The sequence below is a fragment of the Littorina saxatilis genome, linkage group LG12, assembly GCF_037325665.1.
Source record: "Littorina saxatilis isolate snail1 linkage group LG12, US_GU_Lsax_2.0, whole genome shotgun sequence".
NCBI lineage: Eukaryota > Metazoa > Mollusca > Gastropoda > Littorinimorpha > Littorinidae > Littorina > Littorina saxatilis.
In genome coordinates this window covers 2,729,751-2,753,703 of record NC_090256.1, presented here as the reverse complement: position 1 = coordinate 2,753,703, position 23,953 = coordinate 2,729,751, and the positions used below count along the sequence as shown (strand labels likewise).

The 23,953-nt window shown below is 42.3% G+C and overlaps 1 protein-coding gene across 2 annotated transcripts in view; it reads left to right on the top strand.

The window, feature by feature from the left end:
- The window catches only part of LOC138981051 (cilia- and flagella-associated protein 43-like), a 70,407-nt gene that overhangs the window by 18,726 nt on the left and 27,728 nt on the right, over positions 1-23,953 (top strand). The window contains exons 13-25 of one of the 2 annotated variants that reach the window (XM_070353853.1): positions 4,307-4,450; positions 5,913-6,097; positions 6,762-6,911; positions 9,707-9,834; positions 11,087-11,267; positions 12,845-12,865; positions 15,030-15,140; positions 15,668-15,745; positions 19,165-19,290; positions 20,371-20,475; positions 20,857-20,973; positions 22,269-22,316; positions 23,260-23,332. In XM_070353853.1, coding sequence (XP_070209954.1) covers positions 4,307-4,450; positions 5,913-6,097; positions 6,762-6,911; positions 9,707-9,834; positions 11,087-11,267; positions 12,845-12,865; positions 15,030-15,140; positions 15,668-15,745; positions 19,165-19,290; positions 20,371-20,475; positions 20,857-20,973; positions 22,269-22,316; positions 23,260-23,332 — 1,467 coding nt within the window. The remainder of the gene's footprint in view (positions 1-4,306; positions 4,451-5,912; positions 6,098-6,761; positions 6,912-9,706; positions 9,835-11,086; positions 11,268-12,844; positions 12,866-15,029; positions 15,141-15,667; positions 15,746-19,164; positions 19,291-20,370; positions 20,476-20,856; positions 20,974-22,268; positions 22,317-23,259; positions 23,333-23,953) is intronic. The other variant, XM_070353854.1, reaches the window with a different exon arrangement.

Below are 23,953 nucleotides of genomic sequence, written 5' to 3'. Positions count from 1 at the left end.
TTGCTTAACGCCCAGCCAACCACTAAGGGCCGTATCAGGGCGGTGCTGCTTTGACATATAATGTGCGCCACACACAAGACAGAAGTCGCAGCACAGGCTTCATGTCTCACCCAGTCACATTATTCTGACACCGGACCAACCAGTCCTAGCACTAAGCCCATAATGCCAGACGCCAGGCGGAGCAGCCACTAGATTGCCAATTTTAAAGTCTTAGGTATGACCCGGCCGGGGTTCGAACCCACGACCTCCCGATCACGGGGCGGACGAAACCCAAAAATACCACTAGGCCAACCGTGCCGGTCTTCTCTATTGGTGCAGAAGAAGGTGGACTGGAGCGTCAAGTCTAGGAATTTTATTCAGACTTTAGCTTTGCCAAGGGCAACGTTCCCGATTCTGTCGGAGTTTGTTGCCTTGTTGCCCAAACAACCCTCAGCAAAAGAGGGAGGTCGACTCTGAGTCTTCTCTCCCCTCTCTGGAGGAGATGGGTAGGCTTGATCTGTCAGACCTCTTCTTTCCACTCGGACGCTTCTCTAACTAAAGGGAAAGCTCACAGCGGGCGGGCTTGGCTGTCCGCTCTCGGCTTTGTCTGGTATAACAAAGAAAGGCTCACAGCGGGCGGGCTTGACTGACCGGTCTCGGTTTTGTCTCGTATCCCCGTTCGCCCTCCTTCTCGGCAGGGCGCTGTACCAAATACCCACCCTTCTCCCCCCTCTCGGCAGGTTAGCGGTGTGGTTTGTTGGGCAGACAAAGCTCGCTTTCACTCGCACTCTTGGCATGCATATCAATTGGAGTTTTAGTGCGCTGCCTCCCCCGTCTCCCCGCCTTGGTGTTTTGACGCAGCGGCGGGTGGGGATTAGGACTCAGTTGTGCAGGAGCAAGAGTGGTAGCGCTGCCTACTGCTGGTAGGCTCGCTATGCAAGGGTGGCTGTTGGGGCAGCTTAATATTTCCCGGAGGGGGTGGAGGATTCAGAGCATGGTGTCTCTCTTCCCCCTCTCTGTCGCGGATGACCTTAGGTCTACGGGCTGACTCGCAATCTTTTTGATTTGTTGGGTCTCCTGTGATTGCCTACCTCATGTTGCAGCCTTTGGCTTGACCCACACCTCAGGGTAGTGGTCTCCAGCCTACACCTTTCCTGCTGCTTCATGCACATGGTCCCGCTCCTACTTCTGCTAGCCAGTGGCTGGTTTCTAGGTTCGGGATACTTCGTTCTCACTTTTAGTGCAGAAGAAGATATAGTTGGAATGTCAAGTCTCGGAATCTAATCCAGATTTTTTTGTTGCCACGGTCTAGCTTTCGTGTTCCAGTGGAGCTAGTTTTGTTGCTTCACAAACAGACCACAGAGAGAGAGGGTGTTTTGGCAGTGTGCCCACACTGTCTTCACCTGGTGTGATCTCCTTCTTTTGCAAGGGTTCGTTGTCACACCTGCTACAGGAAGGAAGGGACAGGCATTGGTTTTTTTTGTTTGTTATACCCTACTCGGAAGCCTCAGTCTTACCCTTCTTTCAAGGTCAAGTAGCAGCGCATTATAATGCTCTCCCGGTCACAAAGTGGGGTTTCGATTCAGTGACTCCTCCCTCTCCTCTCTGGAGGAGGTGGGATGGCATGGTTTGGAGTTTTCAGCTTTTGCTGAGATTTTCCTCTGTGCTCTCACACGAGCCTGCCTTATGCATCCTGCAGACAGGAAGTGGCTCCGTTTCTGCTGGAGGCACCAGCTAGTGGTGTTTTCAGTTCAGGGCTCGGCCCTTCAGACTGTTGCTGTCTCCATGGATTTTTATCATGGTGGGCAGTCAGTTGGGTGTTCTGATTAGACAGAGAGGTATCCGTCTCTGGGCGTACCTTGGTGGCTGGTTGTTCTTGTATCAGAGTCATCAGCTTGCCAGCTGCACATTCAGATCGTGTTGAACCAGGCTCTTTTCCTGGGGTTCTCAGTAAACCAGGCAAAATCCGAGCTGTCCCCATTCCCAGAGTTTTTTCTACCTGGGCATGTCGTTCGACACTTTCTCTTGGAAGGTTCGTCCTTCACAGGAGAGGATAGAGCGTCTCTTATCACTGCCAGGCTGGCATGGCAGAAGACCTCTGCGAGGCCTTTGCCTCGATCCTCTGGCAGATAGAATTGGTGGCCATGCTGTTCCCTCTAGGGCGTTACCCTAGCTTTGCCCCCTCCGGACTTAGACCACTTCATGGATGCGTCTCTGTCCGGATGGGGAGCCTACATTGGCAATCACAGTCTTGGGGCTGTGGACGTAGACTCAACTTCTTTGGCATCTCAATTGCCTGGAGTTAGGAGCAGTAGCTCGGGTCAGTCTACTAGCCTTTCTCTTTGGCTATATGCAGGCATGTCCGGTTGCATACGGACAATACTTCTGTTGCTGTCTATGTGGACAACCGGGGAGGAGCAAGTTCTCGCTCCCTGTCAGACAGAGTTTACGGGATTCTGAGTTGGTGCCTTTCACACCAAATCAGTATCTCAGGGAAATATCTCCCCCGGCCGTCTCTATAATCGGGCCGACTCGCTCAGCAGGTCCTCTCAGGGCTTGCACACGGGTTGGGCCTTCTGCATACAGGGCTGGAGTTTGTGCTGTTTGTGTAACAGATCGTGGGTTATGACTCTGGTCTTGGTGCATGAAGCACATAGGTCCTCCACTTTCTCTGTGTATGCCCCTCATTGGCCTCCTTGGCCAATTGGTGTATAGAGCGGGGGGTGCAACTCCTTAGCGCCCCGCTCTCAATCCAGGTGGTTAATCACCTCTGTTTCTTATCGGCTCGGGGCAGCTTGGCCTCTTCTCTGAGGTTCAGGCGTCTCGGCTATCTCAGCTAATTTGAAACAAATAGGCCTCTCTATCGATGTTCATGGCGCTTTTGCGGGCATGATCAAAGGACCTTGTTTTAAGAGGTTTAGAGGCGTACCCCTGTTCCTTTGTGGGATTTGTTTTTAGTTTTGGAATGGTGCGTTCTTTGGCATAGGACTTTGTTCCTCTTACTCTGGGCCTCAGCCCTGAAGGGCAGTGAGACCTATGCGCTATTGGGGATGTAGCCTTGGAACATATTAATTCAGTTTTCATGGCTTTTCGTCCAGATTTCCTTGAATCAGAAACTTGGTCAATCTTCTCTAGTATTTGATTCCCTCCTCTCGGGAGGATTCTCGCTCCGGGTGATTTGGATTTTCTAACTGTCTGGTTAGAGTCTTCAAATCCTTTCTAACTTGCGCTAATTAAAGTCAATTGGAACTAAGAGCCTTAAAGCTCATGTTCTTATCTCTTTACACTATGGGTGAAAGAGACTTCTCTTACTTGACTCTCACAAGAGGACAGTGCTATGAGTGGTGGTCTATTGAACACAGGGGGGGGGGGGGGGGTGGTTCATTCCTCTCTCTGTCCTTTACAGGGGTTCAGGAGTCCAGAGCTGGGGGGGTTCTTCTCTCTCTCTGTGGCATTCCAGTCGCTTAGGCGAAGTTTTGCCATCTTCTCTTTGGAGGTTTAATACCCTCCCATCCATCCCCGCTACTTAATTTCCTACGGGTTTTTGAGAAGTCTCGAATGATTATTCCGGATGCCGGCGCTCACGTGGCGCGCGGGGGGTTATGGGTAACCAAGTGGGTTCAGGGCATAGCAACGGCTATGGCGTCTGTTTTTTAGCTTGGTTACCACCCTTTCAAGGGCAAGTAATTTGAGTAGTGTTTCGACATCTAGCATGTGAGATTGAAGTTAATGCATTTATGAGAATTGGGTTATATTAATCAAATGAAAATTTATTATTGACATTTTCGATTTGTGTTTGTGAGTGTGTATATGTGCGCAGTACATATATCAGTGTTATACTTGCATTATTCACATACCCAATGTTTTATATTCAGCGTTGATTTAGAATCTGAACTATTTTCAACCAAGATTAAACACTGTATGTGGTCACAACCACTGTATGTGGTCACAACCAAGATTAAACACTGTATGTGGTCACAACCAAGATTAAACACTGTATGTGGTCACAACCCAGATTAAACACTGTATGTGGTCACAATCAAGATTAAACACTGTATGTGGTCACAACCAAGATTAAACAGTGTATGTGGTCACAACCCAGATTAAACACTGTATGTGGTCACAACCAAGATTAAACAGTGTATGTGGTCACAACCAAGATTAAACAGTGTATGTGGTCACAACCAAGATTAAACAGTGTATGTGGTCACAACCAAGATTAAACAGTGTATGTGGTCACAACCAAGATTAAACACTGTATGTGGTCACAACCAAGATTAAACAGTGTATGTGGTCACAACATGTGGATTAATGTGCATATGTACAGATGTGGGAGGGGAAGTGAAGAGCATCTCAGCCGTGACCAAGAGCACCATGGTGAGAGTGGCTGTGGCCGTCTACTCTGGCAACCACAAGAAGAACACTGCCGATCGCATCGTTCGCTTTGACATCACAGAAAACCTCATCAAAGGTAACTGCATGTTTAACGATCAGGTTTCTGGAGGGACGAAAGCACTGAGAAATGTACACAAGACCTTAGTGAGGTCAACTTGTTCTGAACATCTTAGTATCCCAGTACATTTAGAGAATAGGTCAAGGCAATCCCCCCCCCCCCCCCCCCCCCCTAAAAAAACCAAAAACATTAAACAAAGGGGGGTACTCACACACTCACATACTTATATACTGCTCATCAAAAGCTGAATACTGTGTGCTGTATGTCTTTTACTAATACATTTGGAAGAATGGACAGTTTAAGGGGAACTTAAAATTGTGAACATGCAGGACTCCCTTCGAGAAAAGTTTTCAGGTAGACAAAGTCGTACAAAATAGTCACATGGGTTGTAAATAAGAGACGGCCACAGATTACAAGAATCTATGGCACGTAATTAATAATTGATTTATGAAAAGTAGTCAAGATTTGTCCCTCTCTCTAGGTGCTGGAGTCTTAGTGCTAACTTGAGAGACTGTAGACAACAGTACGTGTTACAGTCTCCTCCTTCATGCCTCAATAGTTCATAGTATGAGAGACTGTAGACAACAGTACGTGTTACAGTCTCCTCCTTCATGCCTCAATAGTTCATAGTATGAGAGACTGTAGACAACAGTACGTGTTACAGTCTCCTCCTTCATGCCTCAATAGTTCATAGTATGAGAGACTGTAGACAACAGTGTTACAGTCTCCTCCTTCATGCCTCAATAGTTCATAGTATGAGAGACTGTAGACAACAGTATGTGTTACAGTCTCCTCCTTCATGCCTCAATAGTTCATAGTATGAGAGACTGTAGACAACAGTACGTGTTACAGTCTCTTCCTTCATGCCTCAATAGTTCATATTATGAGAGACTGTAGACAGCAGTACGTGTTACAGTCTCTTCCTTCATGCCTCAATAGTTCATATTATGAGAGACTGTAGACAGCAGTACGTGTTACAGTCTCAGCTCCTCCTTCATGCCTCAATAGTTGATAGTATGAGAGACTGTAGACAACAGTACGGGTTACAGTCTCCTCCTTCATGCCTCAATAGTTGATAGTATGAGAGACTGTAGACAACAGTACGGGTTACAGTCTCCTACTTCATGCCTCAATAGTTGATAGGATGAGGTGCTGTTGTCCCAAGCCATACACTTCAGTTTAGAACTGAAAAGTTGTGTGCATTCTTTTTTGTTTGTGTTGCATGTTTGCTCTTCCTGGTATGATATTTCGCAGATCGTGTACATGATGTCTTTGTGCTGTCTGATATTTTTAAGACCTGAAGTACAACTACTGAAGCATAAAGCAGGACTTTGAGAGCAGTGTGTGTGTGTGACTGTGACATGTTTGCTGTCTGGGGTATTTCTCAGAGCTGGAGTACAACTACTGAAGCATAAAGCAGGACTTTGAGAGCAGTGTGTGTGTGTGACTGTGACATGTTTGCTGTCTGGGTATTTCTCAGACCTGAAGGACAACTACGGAAGCATAAAGCAGGACTTCAAGTGTGAAGCCATCAACAAAGTGACCTTCTTCCTGTTGCACCCGTCGCTAGGAATCGCGCTGGGAGAGGGGGCGGTAGCCTACACCATTGGCTATGCCACCCGCAACATTCAGACCCTCGTCTTCCCCACTGAAATTCCAACGAAGGTCAGGTTAATGTGTGGGGGGGGGGGGTTAGGTGTGTGTGGGTGGTAGTGGTGGTTAGGTGTGTGTGTGGGGGGGGTGGTTAGGTGTGTGGGTGTGTGTGGGGGGTGGTGGTTAGGTGTGTGGGGGGGGGGTGGTGTTATTTGTGTGAGTGTGGGGGGGGTGGTTAGGTGTGTGTGGGGGGTGGTGGTTAGGTGTGTGTGTGTGTTTGGGGTGGTTAGGCATGTGAGGGGGGGTTAGGTGTGGGGAGGTGGTAAGGTGTGGGGGTGGGGGGGTTAGGTGGGGGTTGGGGGGTGGTTAGGTGTGTGTGTGTGAGGGGGTGGTAGTGGTTAGGTGTGTGTGTGGGAGGGGGGTGGTTAGGTGGGGGTGGGGGGTGGTTAGGTGTGTGTGTGAGGGGGTGGTAGTGGTTAGGTGTGTGTGTGGGAGGGGGGTGGTGATGGTTAGATGGGGGGGGGGGGGGGGCGGTGGTGGTTAGGTTGGGATAAGTGGATTTATTTGTAATGGCATTAAGAATATCTAAATCTTTCTCTTTCCCTATTCAGTGATTCATTAAGAATTTGTAAGAACCAGTAATTTCAATTTGCTGCCTGATTTTGAAACATTTTTGAAAAATAAAACCCTGTATAGGTGTATTAAATCAGTATTTGTCCTCCCTTGCCACCACCAGAAAGATGCCCCAGAACTGTACCTATCACCAGAGTCCAGTTTCACTGGTCACCAGCTACTCGGCGGTGAGGTCCTGCTGTCATCGCACCTCAAGTGGCTGGCTTCCTACGCCCCTGATGGAATACTTATGCTGAGAACCATTGGTAGCATGGTGGGTGTAGCCGTTTATCAGGGTGTGTTTTTGAAAGAAAGTGCACTCTTTGTGTAATTGAAGTTCCGGAGAGAGAGAGTGTGAGAGAGAGAGAGAGAGAGAGAGAGAGAGAGAGAGAGAGAGAGAGAGAGAGAGAGAGAGAGAGAGAGAGAGAGAGAGAGAGAGAGAGAGAGAGAGAGAGAGAGAGAGGAGAGAGAGAGAGAGAGAGAGAGAGAGAGAGGGGGGGGAGGGGAGGGAGGGGGAATGAGGCAGGGAGAGAGAGAGAGAGAGTGTGTGTTTGTGGGTAAATGGTGCAGTGGTGGTTAGACCATGTGAACCTATGCAGCATGCTTACTGAATGGAAATAAACTTGGCCAAAAAATTATTGCAAGATATTTCAAACCCAAATTAAAGCATTAATTCCCGTGTCATTTCATTAAAACTGTATATGCCAGTTAAGGCCGTTCACTTAACCTTCAGGATCACGTTTTGGATTAAATGTTTCTTTTATAGGGATGACGTGATGGCCGCTCAATTAAGGGTACCCTCAAAATCGACCAGACAAAAACAGAAGGACCGAATGAAAAATCGACAAAATATCACAATAGGCAAAACTTTGCAACTTTGACATACGAGAAGAAAGTCAAACCAATTATCTAACCTGAAAAGATTGGGTTTTTTGCTACCTTGCGTATTTCGTGTGCTATGCTATTCCTAATGATGCAGGTCAAGAGCGGTCAAAAACCGGACTTTTTGCGTCATTTTATAGGGGTATCATGACAAAAAAGGCTGCACTTTAGCAATGACTTAGTGGATTGCTTTGGAACTTTGAGAATATTTTACCAACATACTAGAGATACTTCGTGCGAAATTATGTGTTGTTGCAGTTATTTGTTAAAATGTTATGCAATTTTTCTAAAGAATATTTTAAACTCGTCATAGGATTGTTCACTTGGGTTAAAAAAATTCATGACTTTGCGTGTCTTTAGAAAAATGATTGATACACACACTGCGAAAGTTTTATGTGCGTATAAGCAGTGACGCAAATTTGCTGGGCCTGTAAACACGCTTGATATTTAACCCCTTCACTGCCACAGTATAACAGCATTTTGGTATTGCTGTGTGCCAGGGCAAATTTCGCTTTCTTCGGTAGGTTCACTAATCTGTTCACTGCTCAATCATTTATTGAGATATCTCTTAGATCTTTGGCATGTGGTTTGCTTACACCCTTGGCTATTATCTAATAACATGATCATTGGACTTTGTTTGTGATTGTTATAGTAAAAATCGATATAATGACCATTTTTGTCAAAAATTACAGTTTCCAAACTTTCACACACACACTGCAGCACGTAAAACCGCAGAAAACACAGCTAAAACTGGTGTCAAACATCAGGTACTCACATTACAGCCCATAACAATATTCTTCTGTGTGGTAATCCATAAATCACTTCTTGTAGAGCTTCCAGAACACTGTATCATTTGAAAACAGGTCTACGAGTTGATGTCCGACTTTCGGCTGCCAATTTGAATCTTATAGATTGGAAAAAACTTCTAGAAATGTTTTTACCACGTGGTACTGACTTATCTGAACGGTCAATGGGAAAGAACTGTGTTTAAACCCCTACAAGAAGTTGGACAGTGGTTACCTCCCATTTAGTTTTCACAAATGTCCTGAAAAGTGCTGATGTAAATGCCATGTACCTATAGTACGTGCATGGGCGTATGACAAACCAAACATGACCACGTATCTAGTACGTGCTGGGCAGTGAAGGGGTTAAGCGATGATTCTGGTGCCACAGCGATGCCCAACCAAGCGTGACCGTAGCATGTTTTCAGAGGCACGCAGCGATAACAGCTGTCAGAGCAAAACAGCGTGAACGTTCCATTTTGTTCTCATGTGTTTGCATGACTAGCAAATTGACGCCAGTAGCTACACGCAAATGAAACTTACACAAAATCTGTATCAATCATTTATCTGTAGACTTGCTAAGTCATTATTTTTTGGGACACAAGTGAACAATCCTATGACGAGTTTAACAACATTTTCCGAAACATTGTGTCACATATGAGTAAACAACCGTAACGATCCAAACTTTCGCATGAAGTATTTCTAGTATAGTGGTAACATATTCTGAAAGTTTCAAAGCAATCCACCAAGTCATTGCTAAAATATAGCTCTTTTTGACATGATACCCATGAAAATTGACGCAAAACGTCCCGTTTTTGACCGCTCTTGCGATCGACCACCTGCATCAGTAGGAATAGCATTGCAAGCGAAATACGCAAGGTAGCAAAATGAAACAATGTTTTCAGGGTAGATAATTGGTTTGACTTTCTTCTCGTATGTCAAAGCTGCAAAGTTTTGCGTATTGTGATTTTTTGTTGATTTTACAATTTCGTTCCTTTCGTTTTTGTGCGGTCGATTTTGAGGGTACCCTCACGTGATCCCTGTAAAAGAAATATTTAATCCAAAACGTGATCCTTAAGGTTAAGTGAACGGCCTTAACTGGCATATACAGTTTTAATGAAATGACACGGGAATTAATGCTTTAATTTGGGTTTGAAATTTGTTGCAATAATTTTTTGGCCAACTTTACTTTAAAAGAAAAGGATGACTGTATGTCTGTAATCAGTGAATCTTTCAGTCGCATAAAACTGGTGTAATACTAGATCTTTATGTCGCATAAAACTGGTGTAATACTAGATCTTTATGGATTAATGGAAAGACAATCAAAGAGAATGATGATCAAATTTTTCTTGTGAAACTGACATGATACGGGAACATTATGAATGAATGAAAATAATGTTTGCAGGATCGCACAGTGAGCATCTGTGCCCATGACTACAGAGCTGGAGGCATACGGTGCATGGCATTTTCTCACGACTGTCAGAGTGTCTTCACTACTGGCTATGACGGTGTTATCTGCTGCTACAAATGGAAGTGAGTTTTCATGAGAGAAAACACAGTTCTTCTGCTCTCGTGGCTTGAGCAAGGCCAAGTCAGAAGTGAACAGCTCTGAATGACTGGTTGACCATTTCTTCTTCTTCTGCGTTCATGAGCTGCAACTCCCATGTATGCTTGGTTTTTTTAGCACAAGCAGGGTTTTACGTGTATAACCTGACTCATTTAACTCTTCATGTCCTGAACACATTTCACTCTTCATGTCCTGAACACATTTCACTCTTCATGTCCTGAACACATTTAACTCTTCATGTCCTGAACACATTTCACACGCAAGCACAAGACCAAGTGCGCACAGAAAAGATCCTGTAATCCATGTCAGAGTTCGGTGGGTTATGGAAACACGAAAGTATCCAGCATGCTTCCTCCGAAAGCGGCGTATGGCTGCCTAAATGGCGGGGTAAAAACGGTCATACACGTAAACTTCCACTCGCGTAAAACACGAACTATTTCATGAATATGCATTCAATTTTCACAGTTCGATTGGGAAAAGCTTACTCTATGTGCCTGTACCAGTTTATTCTGTTTTTGTTGTTAATTATGCTGCATAATTTGGAATCGCGTCCATCACGTCCGTGTCACTTGACAAAAATTTCAACGGCCGAAAAGTCGCCAGTAATATTACCTATTACCGAAGAAACACTCGAAGCTTACATTTCAATGTCCAGTGATTGTCTGCTCCAAGTCCCAGCACTTGTTCTGCCACTAATTCGTCGATAATTAAATATACCCAAATTTGTCTTTACTGGCTGTATCGGCATCAACAGAGATGGTCGCAAAATCTCGGTGAAAAAAACCTCGATAAAAATCCGTTCCAAACTACTAAAATGTTCACCAAACGAACGAACCGCGGAGCAGCCATGTTCTTGTTTTCAAAGCAAGTGACCTAAATGTGGTTTTCAAGCACAGAAGAGCGCTTCCGTCCTGTGAGGTCATTCCTGAGTATAGTAACAAAGTCGTGCGGTATCGTGCGGTACAGGACATGAAGAGTTAATTTTCTGTCTTTTAAATATATAGAAGTAAATCACTGTACATTTCCAGTTAAGACGAGCACTGGGAAACACCTTCTTTTCACAGGGGGAGAGTGAACAAGCAAGGCTAAGTCAGGAGTGGAGAGCTCTGAATGACCGTTTGACCATTTCATTGACAGTATTTTCACATAAAAGTAAATGATCGTACATTTCCAGTAAAGACGAGCACTGAGAACACCTTCTTTCTTCTGTTCTCACAGCCTTTTGACAGGGGGAGGGCTAACAAGTAAAGCCAAGTCAGGAGTGGAGAGCTCCCGAAGCCGCAAGACTCTCACCTCGGAGATGACCGTTCTCCAGGATGACGTTCTCCAAGGGATGGACGTCTGGCAGCCCCCGGAACCCATGTCTCGCCCACCTTCCGCTTTGGACAAAGAGAGGAAGGTGAGTTGAGAGCTCTGGGATTTGTTTGTTTGCAGCGTTTACAGTGAATTAACCCACCTTTTAAGACAAAAAAAACCCTCTCAAAAAACCTGGTCTGAAAATGGAGGTAGTCTTATAATGGAAGTAAATCTATAGAGATTGTGATGAGAAAATGTGAGGTAGTCTTAAGATTGTGAAAAGAAAATGTGAGGTAGTCTTATAATGGAAGTAAATCTATAGAGATTGTGAAGAGAAAATGTGAGGTAGTCTTATAATGGAAGTAAATCTATAGAGATTGTGAAAAGAAAATGTGAGGTAGTCTTATAATGGAAGTAAATCTATAGAGATTGTGAAGAGAAAATGTGAGGTAGTCTTATAATGGAAGTAAATCTATAGAGATTGTGAAAAGAAAATGTGAGGTAGTCTTATAATGGAAGTAAATCTATAGAGATTGTGAAGAGAAAATGTGAGGTAGTCTTATAATGGAAGTCAATCTATAGAGATTGTGAAGAGAAAATGGAGGTAGTCTTATAATGGAAGTAAATCTATAGAGATTGTGAAGAGAAAATGTGAGGTAGCCTTATAATGGAAGTAAATCTATAGAGATTGTGAAGAGAAAATGGAGGTAGTCTTATAATGGAAGTAAATCTATAGAGATTGTGAAGAGAAAATGTGAGGTAGTCTTATAATGGAAGTAAATCTATAGAGATTGTGAAGAGAAAATGTGAGGTAGTCTTATAATGGAAGTAAATCTATAGAGATTGTGAAGAGAAAATGTGAGGTAGCCTTATAATGGAAGTACATCTATAGAGATTGTGAAGAGAAAATGGAGGTAGTCTTATAATGGAAGTCAATCTATAGAGATGGTGAAGAGAAAATGTGAGGTAGTCTTATAATGGAAGTCAATCTATAGAGATTGTGAAGAGAAAATGTGAGGTAGTCTTATAATGGAAGTCAATCTATAAGAGATTGTGAAGAGAAAATGTGAGGTAGTCTTATAATGGAAGTCAATCTATAGAGATTGTGAAGAGAAAATGTGAGGTAGTCTTATAATGGAAGTCAATCTATAGAGATTGTGAAGAGAAAATGTGAGGTAGTCTTATAATGGAAGTCAATCTATAGAGATTGTGAAGAGAAAATGGAGGTAGTCTTATAATGGAAGTACATCTATAAAGATTTTGAAGAGAAAATGTGAGGAAGCAGGTACGTCTTAAGGCAGGTTGCCTGCTCCTGTTTTGCTGAAGGCATTTATATGTTGCTGTGATGAAAATGAGTTTTTGGATTGATACTGGTTTCCGCTGTTTATAATTCTGCCAATTCCTGCTGAGTTTTATTTTACAAAGGCCACTACACACCTGATTTCAAAGACTTTGCTTGTATCTTCCACAATGTGCTGAGACTGTTACCCCATCTACTGTCTTTGTTATTCATTGTTATTGCTCATCGCAATTGAATATCACCCCTGAGGAAAGATGTGATCTCAAAGTGGTAATAATTATGATGATGAGACGATTATGGGGGAGTGTAAAGATCTGACTCACCGTCGTCTTGCCCATTAATTAAGCTGTGTTTGTTGTCTACATTTTTCTCTACGCAAGAAGCGCAAGAAGTTTGGCACAGTGAGTAAAACATGCATGAGAAGAGCAGTTTGAAGCTGCTGCACTACCGCAATACCCATGCAGCTGTCTAGATGGCCTTCAAGTGTATCTCCTTTAATTCTGCCTTTGAATTTTCCGTATTGTGATTCTGGTACACATATATGGATTAGTTATATATACCCAGTATCCAGATATTTTCCTTCCTTTCCAATCTGTTTTTTTGCAGAAGCATGGTGCACATTGTATTTTAGACCGACTTTTCTCTCGATCAGCATCTGGTTTGATCCCACAAATGCACAGATATTGTATGGATTAGTTGTCTTGGCTATATCCCAATTTTTGTTCTGTCCGATATGTCTTGCTGAGGTATATGCATGGCGCACATATCTTTTGAACAAACTTTTGTCTCAGCATCTGGTCATTGATGAATTGCAAATGCACACATTTATATGATATTTATATTTATGTACCCACATATATTTTATTATCCTTCTTTGAATTATATTCAGTAGTTTCTTTTGCAGCAGCATGGCATTTACATCTTACTAGATTTGTGTATTGGTTCAGTCTTGCAGCCTTTCTGCCAAGTTTATGGCTTAAATCAGAATCATTATTTTGTACAATATACTCTCTGCATGCTATGTGTAGTCAGTTTTCTCTTTGACTTTCCTTGTGCAACAGCAAATTTTATTTTATTTTTTAGATGATTCATAAATAGTCTGCCTTTTCTTCATTGTGGTAGCAGAGGAGAGATGTGTGTGTGTGTGTGTGTGTGTGTGTGTGTGTGTGTGTGTGTGTGTGTGTGTGTGTGTGTGTGTGTGTGTGTGTGTGTGTGTGTGTGTGTGTGTGTGTTTGTGTGTGTGTGTGTGTGTGTGTGTGTGTGTGTGTGTTTGTGTGTGTGTATGTGTGTGTGTGTGTGTGTGTTTGTGTGTGTATGTGTTTGTGTGTGAGTGTGTGTATGTGTGATGTGTGTGTGTGCGTATGTGTTTGTGTTTGTGTGTGTGTGTGCGTGTGTGTGTAGGAGTGTGTGCGTGTGTGTGTAGGAGTGTGGCATACATGCCTCTGGTGGTTAAACTTTGCACAAACGTTTAAATGCATTGAACTACGTTAAGTCATTTTCTGTGTCTTTCAGCCTGTTTTATTTCCATACTCATCTAAAATCACTGATGTTTCTTTCTTATAGATGTCTTATCATGTATACACATGTCAAACAAGGCGCAACATCAAATTTGATTTCTGCATTTGAAAATAGTTTGATTTTGTAAAAAAAAATCCTAAGAACATGCACCCGAACGACCAGTCTGCCACACTCACCTGACATTTGAAAGGAGGGTGCTGATGAGCACCCCCGTACAGTGGACCCCCCTTTTAAGACCCCCGTGTCATGGTGTACAGGGGAACATTTAGAATTGCATGTGCATATTTAGCTTTGCTCCTTTCATATTTTCTTCTTGTGTATGAATTGTACTGCTGAATTCCTACGGAAGACTTGCACAATAAATACAGTAATTGAGTGGGGTTGGTTGATCCCTACTGTGTACAGGCTTGAGGTTACACCTTTTCTTCCATTCTCTTGTTAAACAACAAACAACAAATCTGACATTTAAATTTGAGCTGAAGAAATTCACTTTTACACACTTACTGAAAAAGGAGAGAGAGAGAGAGAGAGAGAGAGAGAGAGAGAGAGAGAGAGAGAGAGAGAGAGAGAGAGAGAGAGAGAGAGAGAGAGAGAGAGAGAGAGAGAGAGAGAGAGAGAGAGAGAGAGAGAGAGAGAGAGAGAGAGAGAGAGAGAGAGAGAGAGAGAGAGAGAGAGAGAGAGAGAGAGAGAGAGAGAGAGAGAGAGAGAGAGAGAGAGAGAGAGAGAGAGAGAGAGAGAGAGAGAGAGAGAGAGAGAGAGAGAGAGTTTATGTATGAGGGTTATATGATATAAGCATGCATATCAGAATCTTGTGTGTGTGTGTATGTGTGTGTGCATGCGTGCATATCAGAATCTTAAATGTGTGTGAGTGTGTATGTGTGTGTTTGTGTGTGTGTATGTGTGTGTTTGTGTGTGTGTATGGGTAGATTTGGGTCCTTCTGTATCTTTGTGTGTATAAATGTGCACATGCGCTGTAAATGCACACATGCATAATAATAATGACATGACATTTTGTGTGGTACTAATTGCCTTATTCCTTGTTGCCAGGAGCGTGCAGAAGAGATGAAAAAGCAGGCTCTGGAGAGGGAGGAGATCTACAGAACACCAACACCAGAACCTTACGCCAACTGCACCTGGCTCGAAGAGAAAGAATTTGAGGTTTGTATAAATGGCAGTGATTTAATTAATTCTCTTCTCAAACTTATTCCGGAGGTGTTTTTCCCCCCCCCTGTTCTTTTTTGTTCAGGGATGTCTTTTAGCACCGTTTAGCATGTCGTTCATCGAATGTCGTAAAAAAATAAAAATAAATAAAATGACACCACTTCTTTCAAATCACTGAAAAAATGTGATGTCATTTCGATAGATTTCTGCCAAAGTTTCTGCCAAAGTTTCTGCCAAAGTTTCTGCCAAAGTAGGGGAAATAACATGGGAACATTGCCGAAACTTGTACGGCCATTTCTGCAAATTAGAAGAAGAACATAAATCAACATCCCTGTTCTTGATTGACAAGACTCTGATCACAAATGTGTCTAAAAAGGAGAGAATTACCCCCCCCCCCCCCACCCACCCCCAGTTTTCAGAGTAATTGTTGTAAAGTGTTTGTTGTCACTGTTTCTGAAATAGAGGAGTGTCTTTTTTTGAGGATTTGAGTATGACTTTAGTGTGCATTATTTGTGTGTTTGCAGGCTTTGCGAGAAGAGGAGAAGCAGTACGCAGACACCAAGAGAGGCCTCAGAGAACAGATCCGGGACATCCGCAAAACGGTCTGTTCATTATTGATGCTTTGCTTCTTTCTTGGATTGTTTGTTGCTGAACGTATCTGTCTGTCAGTTAAGAAATTAGGTTGGTAATATTGCCTGACCCTTTTAGTCAGCTTATTTTGGCCAGGACTGAAGAGTTTGCAATTTGTACAAGATAGAATTTTCCAAGTGTAGCTTTTTGCTTTTTGTGATTCAAACCTAAGTTCATTTTCTGTAAATGATCTCTTTTTACATTTAGTCAAGTTTTGACTAAATGTTTTAACATAGAGGGGGGAATCGAGACGAGGGTCGTGGTGTGTGTGTGTGTGTGTGGGTGTGTGTGTGTGTGTCTGTGTCTGTGTGTCTGTGTGTGTGTGTGTGTGTGTCTGTGTGTCTGTGTGTGTGTGTAGAGCGATTCAGACTAAACTACTGGACCAATCTTTATGAAATTTGACATGAGAGTTCCTGGGTATGATATCCCCGGACGTTGTTTTCTTTTTTTCGATAAATACCTTTGATGACGTCATATCCGGCTTTTTGTAAAAGTTGAGGCGGCACTGTCACACCTTCATTTTTCAATTAAATTGATTGAAATTTTGGCAAAGCAATCTTCGACAAAGGCCGGGGTTTGGTATTGCATTTCAGCTTGGTGGCTTAAAAACTAATGAGTGAGTTTGGTCATTAAAAATCGGAAACTTGTAATTAAAAGTATTTTTTTATTAAACGATCCAAAAACAATTTCATCTTATTCTTCGTCATTGTCTGATTCCAAAAACATTACCCGCTATTACGAGCTAGTCGTGTGACAGAGAGTTTTCTTGCACACGAGACTGTAGATGTTTCACGACGGCTTTAGCCGGAGTGAAACAGCAGCAGTCGAGTGTGCAAGAAAACTCTCTGTCACACGATTAGCTCGTAATGGCGATTATGTCTCACAGCTTCAACAGAGGAGAGAACAAACACGTTTTGCGTACTCACGCTTGATAAACCTAAACACAGGAGCAGCCATTGTGGAGAGATCTACTTTTTGACGAAAGTGACCGAACAACTATAAATGACGTCTCGGTATATGTGAATGACGTCACAGTCATCGTCACAGTCTGTATCTTTTGAAGCATCGCAATCTTCATGACGTCTTTCTGTGTCTGCATCCGCGAAATGTTTGTTCTTTCCGGGATCTTTGTCATCTATGTTCAGAACTCTGTCCTTATAGTGTCAGACTAACAGGCCTCCTGAGCGAGCCACTTTCCAAGGGCAGCTAAATTCGCGTATGGAAACAGTACTGTCGTCTGGGATGCCGTTTTCAGTATTCTGAGCGTTGAAGAATTTGTAAAGAGAAGAAACGATAACAGCAGGAGAAATAAAAGTCGTGTGTGCATTTTGGGGTTTTGGGGGGGACGATTTCGAGTTTGAATCCGTTCTTGCACATGCTCCAAAGCGTGTAACATACAATCTTGCACACGTTTGCTTTAGTAGTGGCAAAGAAGGAAAGCGTGTGACATATACATATGTTATATTTGGATTAAAAACAAGCTCTGAAAATTAAAAATATAAAAATTATGATCAAAATTAAGTTTCCGAAATCGTTTTAAAAACTATTTCATCTTATTCCTTGTGGGTTCCTGATTCCAAAAACATATAGATATGATATGTTTGGATTAAAAATACGCTCAGAAAGTTAAAACGAAGAGAGGTACAGTAAAGCGTGCTATGAAGCACAGCGCAACCGCTACCGCGCCAAACAGGCTCGTCACTTTCACTGCCTTTTGCACTAGCGGCGGACTACGTTCAGTTCCACAGCTTGACTAAATGTAGTAATTTTGCCTTACGCGACTTGTTTATTTGTTTGTCTGTCCACTGTCCACTTCAAATACTGCAAGGTGGATGTACTTGTGAATGTTGTCTTGTACTTGCATGTCTATAATGAAACGTTCCAATAACTAACTCTTCTTGTTTTCTTCATTATGTTATATAGTTTTAATCAGCGCTGATTATATACTGGAGAAACAACATTTACAGTCAATAATGCATGACAAATCTTATTTTGAATAAAAAATAACAAGAAAGTTTAATGTTCTTGGAACTTATGAATACATAATGCATGATATGTCTTCCCATGATTCAATAATGCATGATATGTCTTCCCATGATTCAATAATGCATGATATGTCTTCCCATGATTCAACAATGCATGCTATGTCTTCCCACGATTCAATAATGCATGACATGTCTTCTCACGATTCAATAATGCATGACATGTCTTCTCACGATTCAATAATGCATGACATGTCTTCTCACGATTCAATAATGCATGACATGTCTTCTCACGATTCAATAATGCATGACATGTCTTCTCACGATTCAATAATGCACGACATGTCTTCTCACGATTCAATAATGCATGACATGTCTTCCCACGATTCAATAATGCATGACATGTCTTCTCACGATTCAATAATGCATGACATGTCTTCTCACGATTCAACAATACATGACATGTCTTCTCACGATTCAATAATGCATGACATGTCTTCTCACGATTCAATAATGCATGACATGTCTTCTCACGATTCAACAATACATGACATGTCTTCTCACGATTCAATAATGCATGCTATGTCTTCCCACGATTCAACAATGCATGCTATGTCTTCCCACGATTCAATAATGCATGACATGTCTTCTCACGATTCAATAATGCATGACATGTCTTCTCACGATTCAATAATGCATGACATGTCTTCTCACGATTCAACAATACATGACATGTCTTCTCACGATTCAACAATGCATGCTATGTCTTCCCACGATTCAACAATGCATGCTATGTCTTCCCACGATTCAACAATGCATGCTATGTCTTCCCACGATTCAACAATACATGACATGTCTTCTCACGATTCAATAATGCATGACATGTCTTCCCACGATTCAATAATGCATGACATGTCTTCTCACGATTCAACAATACATGCTATGTCTTCCCACGATTCAACAATGCATGCTATGTCTTCCCACGATTCAACAATACATGACATGTCTTCTCACGATTCAATAATGCATGACATGTCTTCTCACGATTCAATAATGCATGACATGTCTTCCAACAATTCAATAATGCATGATATGTCTTCCAACAATTCAATAATGCATGATATGTCTTCCCATGATTCAATAATGCATGATATGTCTTCCCATGATTCAACAATGCATGCTATGTCTTCCCACGATTCAATAATGCATGCTATGTCTTCCCACGATTCAACAATACATGACATGTCTTCTCACGATTCAATAATGCATGATATGTCTTCCCACGATTCAATAATGCATAATATATTGTATTCTCATGATTCAATAATGCATGATATGTCTTCTCACGATTCATCGAAAATGCTGTACCACGTTTCAACAAGTTTGTGATGTTTGGCACTCGTAAACAGATCCAGGCAATGATGCAGAACAATGAGGAGCTGCCAGACATAGAAAAACTTGGCCGCCATGAGTTTGACCTTGACATTGACGAACAATCGCGGCTGCAGGCGGAGGGAGAGGCTGAAGTGGAAAGGGTGAGCTGATCTCGTATAATAATGTCGTTAAATTGGCATCAGCAGTGGACAAAACACTTCTTTAGCAAACATAGTTTGTGAAAATATGATTAGAAAAACAATTGTGCTGTAATGGTTGGATGTTGGTACAGTGAACCTGCCCTTGCCACCACCTCTCAAAAGCAACCAGGCACTTGCCCACGTCACAAATTAACGGCTATCCCAAGGATCTCAGACAAGTTTTTCTTAGATATAATTCCCCTTTTATAGCGACCACCTGTCTATAACGACCACATTTGGCTGGTCCATTGGCTCGTCCATTGGCTGGTTCATTGGGTGGTCCATTGGATGGTCCATTGGTGGGTCCATTGGTGGGTCCATTGACTGGTCCATTGGCGGGTCCATTGGGTGGTCCATTGGCGGGTCCACTGGCTGGTCCATTGGGTGGTCCACTGGCTGGTCCATTGGCTGGTCCATTGACTGGTCCATTGGCTGGTCATTCTAGACAGATTTGACTGTAATTGTTTGAGTTATACCTGTCCTTAACACTCATGGGGCCATCTGGTACAGAGCAGGTGACTCATCTAAATGGGAAGATTATGTGTACAACTTTTTTCAATCACCCAACCATATTGACAGCCGAACTCTGTCTTTAATATTGTGTGTGTCTGTTTTGCTATTGTACATCACTGTGAGCCCTTGGTAAAAGGGGCGATTAATAAGTGTTCATTATTATTATTACAGACATACGCACACACATACACACACACACACACACACACACACACACACACACACACAACACACACACACACACACACACACACACACACAACACACACACACACACACACACACACACACACACACACACACACACACACACACACACACACACACACACACACACACACACACACACACACACACACACACACACACAAACACACACACACACACACACACATACAAAGACACACAACACACAACACACACACACACACACACAACACACACACACAACACACAATCACAACACACAACACACAACACACACACACACACACACATGATTATTGAAATGTTACTTCCTTGCTGCAGGTGCGTGAAGAGATTGAGTTTGACAACCTGGCCAAGCGCTATTTGCGTGAGATGATCAAGCGCGAGTGCTGGGACAACATGCAGGTCAAGGGGCGCTCCATACAGGTTGGCACTTTTCTTCTTTTACTTTTTCATTTTTCTCCTTCACCTGCTTCGCAATCTCAGATCTGAACTCTTTTGTTATCTGTCGCAATCTTTTGTTGAGTAATTACCCATCTCCAAAATTAATTGGACAATGTCAAAAATGTATTTTAGTGTTCAGAAAAAATTAGTTTTTCTTGAACAGTGGGGCCTAACATCACAGGTACCACTGTTACTAGTGCATTGTTATTTGTAGGTAATAGTGTAAAGCGCAGAGAGCTCAGAATTATTCTGTTGTTTGCGCTATACACCTTAGCATGGAGAGCACATAATTATTTTATTATTGTTATTGTTGTACGCTCTGTGTGAAAACCTTTTCAGTGTGAACATCATATGTGCTTGCAGGCCTTTAACTCCATTCTGGAGGTAGCCAACTTCCCACTGAAGGAAAGAGCCAGAGAGATCCTCAACAAACTTTCTGTGGTCACCGCCCGGCGCAAAGTGGAAATGCGTGAACTGGAGGTGAGCCATGTTTTATACTAGCTGCATGGGCAGAGTAGTTTGAATGGTTACAGTGGTTTACCCCCCTTTTCAGACCCACCCATTTAAGACTTCCCACTTTTTAAGACTGTATTCTTCAGGTATTCTGTTCATAACATTCTGTAACTTTACTTCCATTTTCAAGACTCCCTCCTTCTTAAGACCTTCATCTTCAGAGATTGTGTTCATACCTCTGGAACTCTACTACCATTTCAAGACTCCCTCCTTCTTAAGACCTTCATCTTCAGAGATTGTGTTCATACCTCTGGAACTCTACTACCATTTCAAGACTCCCTCCTTCTTAAGACCTTCATCTTCAGATATTGTGTTCATACCTCTGGAACTCTACTACCATTTCAAGACTCCCTCCTTCTTAAGACCTTCATCTTCAGAGATTGTGTTCATACCTCTGGAACTCTACTACCATTTCAAGACTCCCTCCTTCATAAGACCTTCATCTTCAGAGATTGTGTTCATACCTCTGGAACTCTACTACCATTTCAAGACTCCCTCCTTCTTAAGACCTTTATCTTCAGAGATTGTGTTCATACCTCTGGAACTCTACTACCATTTCAAGACTCCCTCCCTTTGAAGACCTTAGTTTCTCACATATTTGGTGGTTTTGATAGAGGGGTTCTACTGTGTAACCATCCAAGTGCTGCCTATGTCTGGCATGCCAAACTAGTACCTTCAGGTGACCCTGAGAGAGAAAAGCTCAGGATCGCAGAAAAAGCAGAAGAATGAGTTATCGTTGAGTGGCACAGGTATGAATCTCTTGATAATTGATACATATGAGGCTCATTGCATAACAATAACAATAACAATAACAGCACTTTATTGTCCATTAAAATATTACATAAAAATGGAAATTTTTCTTCGGCACACCCTGTCTGCCTGTAAACGATTATAACAACAATTGTATAGGACGACACACATAAAACATAAAACATAAAAGGGATACAATCAAATATGATATTGCACTATGTAAATTTACCCTCTCATATCACAGGAGTTGGGTTTCACAGCATAGAACGAATCTCAAATGTTTACTATTATTTCAGTGTGTGATGTCATTTCCATGGGGCTAAATTGGGAGACAGCCGAACAGGTTTTGATTATTTCATTGCAAAGAAAAATTGGAAGCTACAAAAATATTGGAGGAGTTTTGGTTAAATGCTTGGTTTACATGTGGATGGCTTGCTGATTATTTGAAACACAATTTTGTTATGAGCCTGTGATGTTTTGACTGTTGTTATAATTTTCTGTTGCTTTTGCAGATCAGAAAGAAAGAGGTTGACCTGGTGGCCAAACCTTCTAACTCTGGTGTAAGTTGGATTCATTATTTTTTCTCCCCCTGTTTGCTGGATTCTGCTTGCATTCATTTCTCTGTCGTAAACCTCGGGAATTTGCTTTGCGATTTGGGTAGGGGTGAAACTCAGTCTTGCACCAGTTGAGCCTACTCATTGACAGATATGCATATGACGTATACTCGTATACTCGTAATTATGGTTTTTGTTAAATTGTATTGCTGTTGCTGTTGTTGTTGTGTGAGTGAGTTGTGTGTTGGCAGACTTGACTGGACGGATGACTGTTTGCGTTAGTGAGACTGTGATCATACTCATAATAATCATACTCACTTATTTTCTTATGATGTTTTTATTTTTTATTATGCATTCTTATTCTTTTGATTGGAAATGAGTATTGTTACAATATAATTTCCATATGGATTAATAAATTTGAGTTGAGTTGAGTTGAGTTGAGTAATGTATTCTGGGATTATGACCTATCATGGCAGATGACAGATGCGTAGCCATGCATGATTAGCTTTAGGTATGTTTGTGTGGTGATAGTGGCGATGAAGGGGAGAGAGGGGGGGGGGGGGGGATGGATCACGGAGAGAGAGAGCCTAGATCTCATCGATGAGAGCACCACCAAGACTAGAATCAAGCATTGATCACTAACGCAAAGAAAGCAGACATGAACAAGGATTGACTGCATGTTGAATCATGAAAAAGGAATTGTTTTATCAGTGTTAGTTTTGTGTGCTCACTGTTAAAATAACAGATTCTGAAACAAATAGTCATAAATAATTTGCCAAAATCTCTCTGGGGCATGGAAAATTATCCGTTGTAATTTAATGCTGTATAATTGCTGTTTTGTGCAAGCGATAAGTGGCCAGTAAAGTGTTGTCTATATTGTGTTTTATTGTTGCACGTTTTCATGCACCACAGAGCAACCAGGTGTACATTATAATATTTGTTCCCCCAGGAGGAAGACATGGGAGAAGGAGACGACGATGACAACTTCAACAAGGAACAGCCTTCCATTACCGGCAGTCTGGGTGAGAAGCAGTTAAAGTCCAGTCAAACCTTCCTTTAAAGACCCCCCGGTTTAACATTCCCCCCTTTTGCTACCAGCTTGTCTCACAATTTCTCTTCATAACCTCTCTAAATGTATCCCCACTTTAAGACTCCCACCTTTTCAAGACCTGATTTTCTCACATATTTGGAGGTCTTAAAGGGTGTGCAACTGTTTTGTGGAGTTGGGGTGATGATTTAACACTGTTTTGTCTCACAATTTCTCTTCATAACCTCTCTAAATGTATCCCCACTTTAAGACTCCCACCTTTTCAAGACCTGATTTTCTCACATATTTGGAGGTCTTAAAGGGTGTGCAACTGTTTTGTGGAGTTGGGGTGATGATTTAACACTGTTTTGTGGAGTTGGGGTGATGATTTAACACTGTTTTGTGGAGTTGGGATGATGATTTAACACTGTTTTGTGGAGTTGGGGTGATGATTTCACACTGATTTGTGGAGTTGGGGTGATGATTTAACACTGATTTGTGGAGTTGGGGTGATGATTTAACACTGTTTTGTGGAGTTGGGGTGATGATTTAACACTGTTTTGTGGAGTTGGGGTGATGATTTAACACTGTTTTGTGGAGTTGGGGTGATGATTTA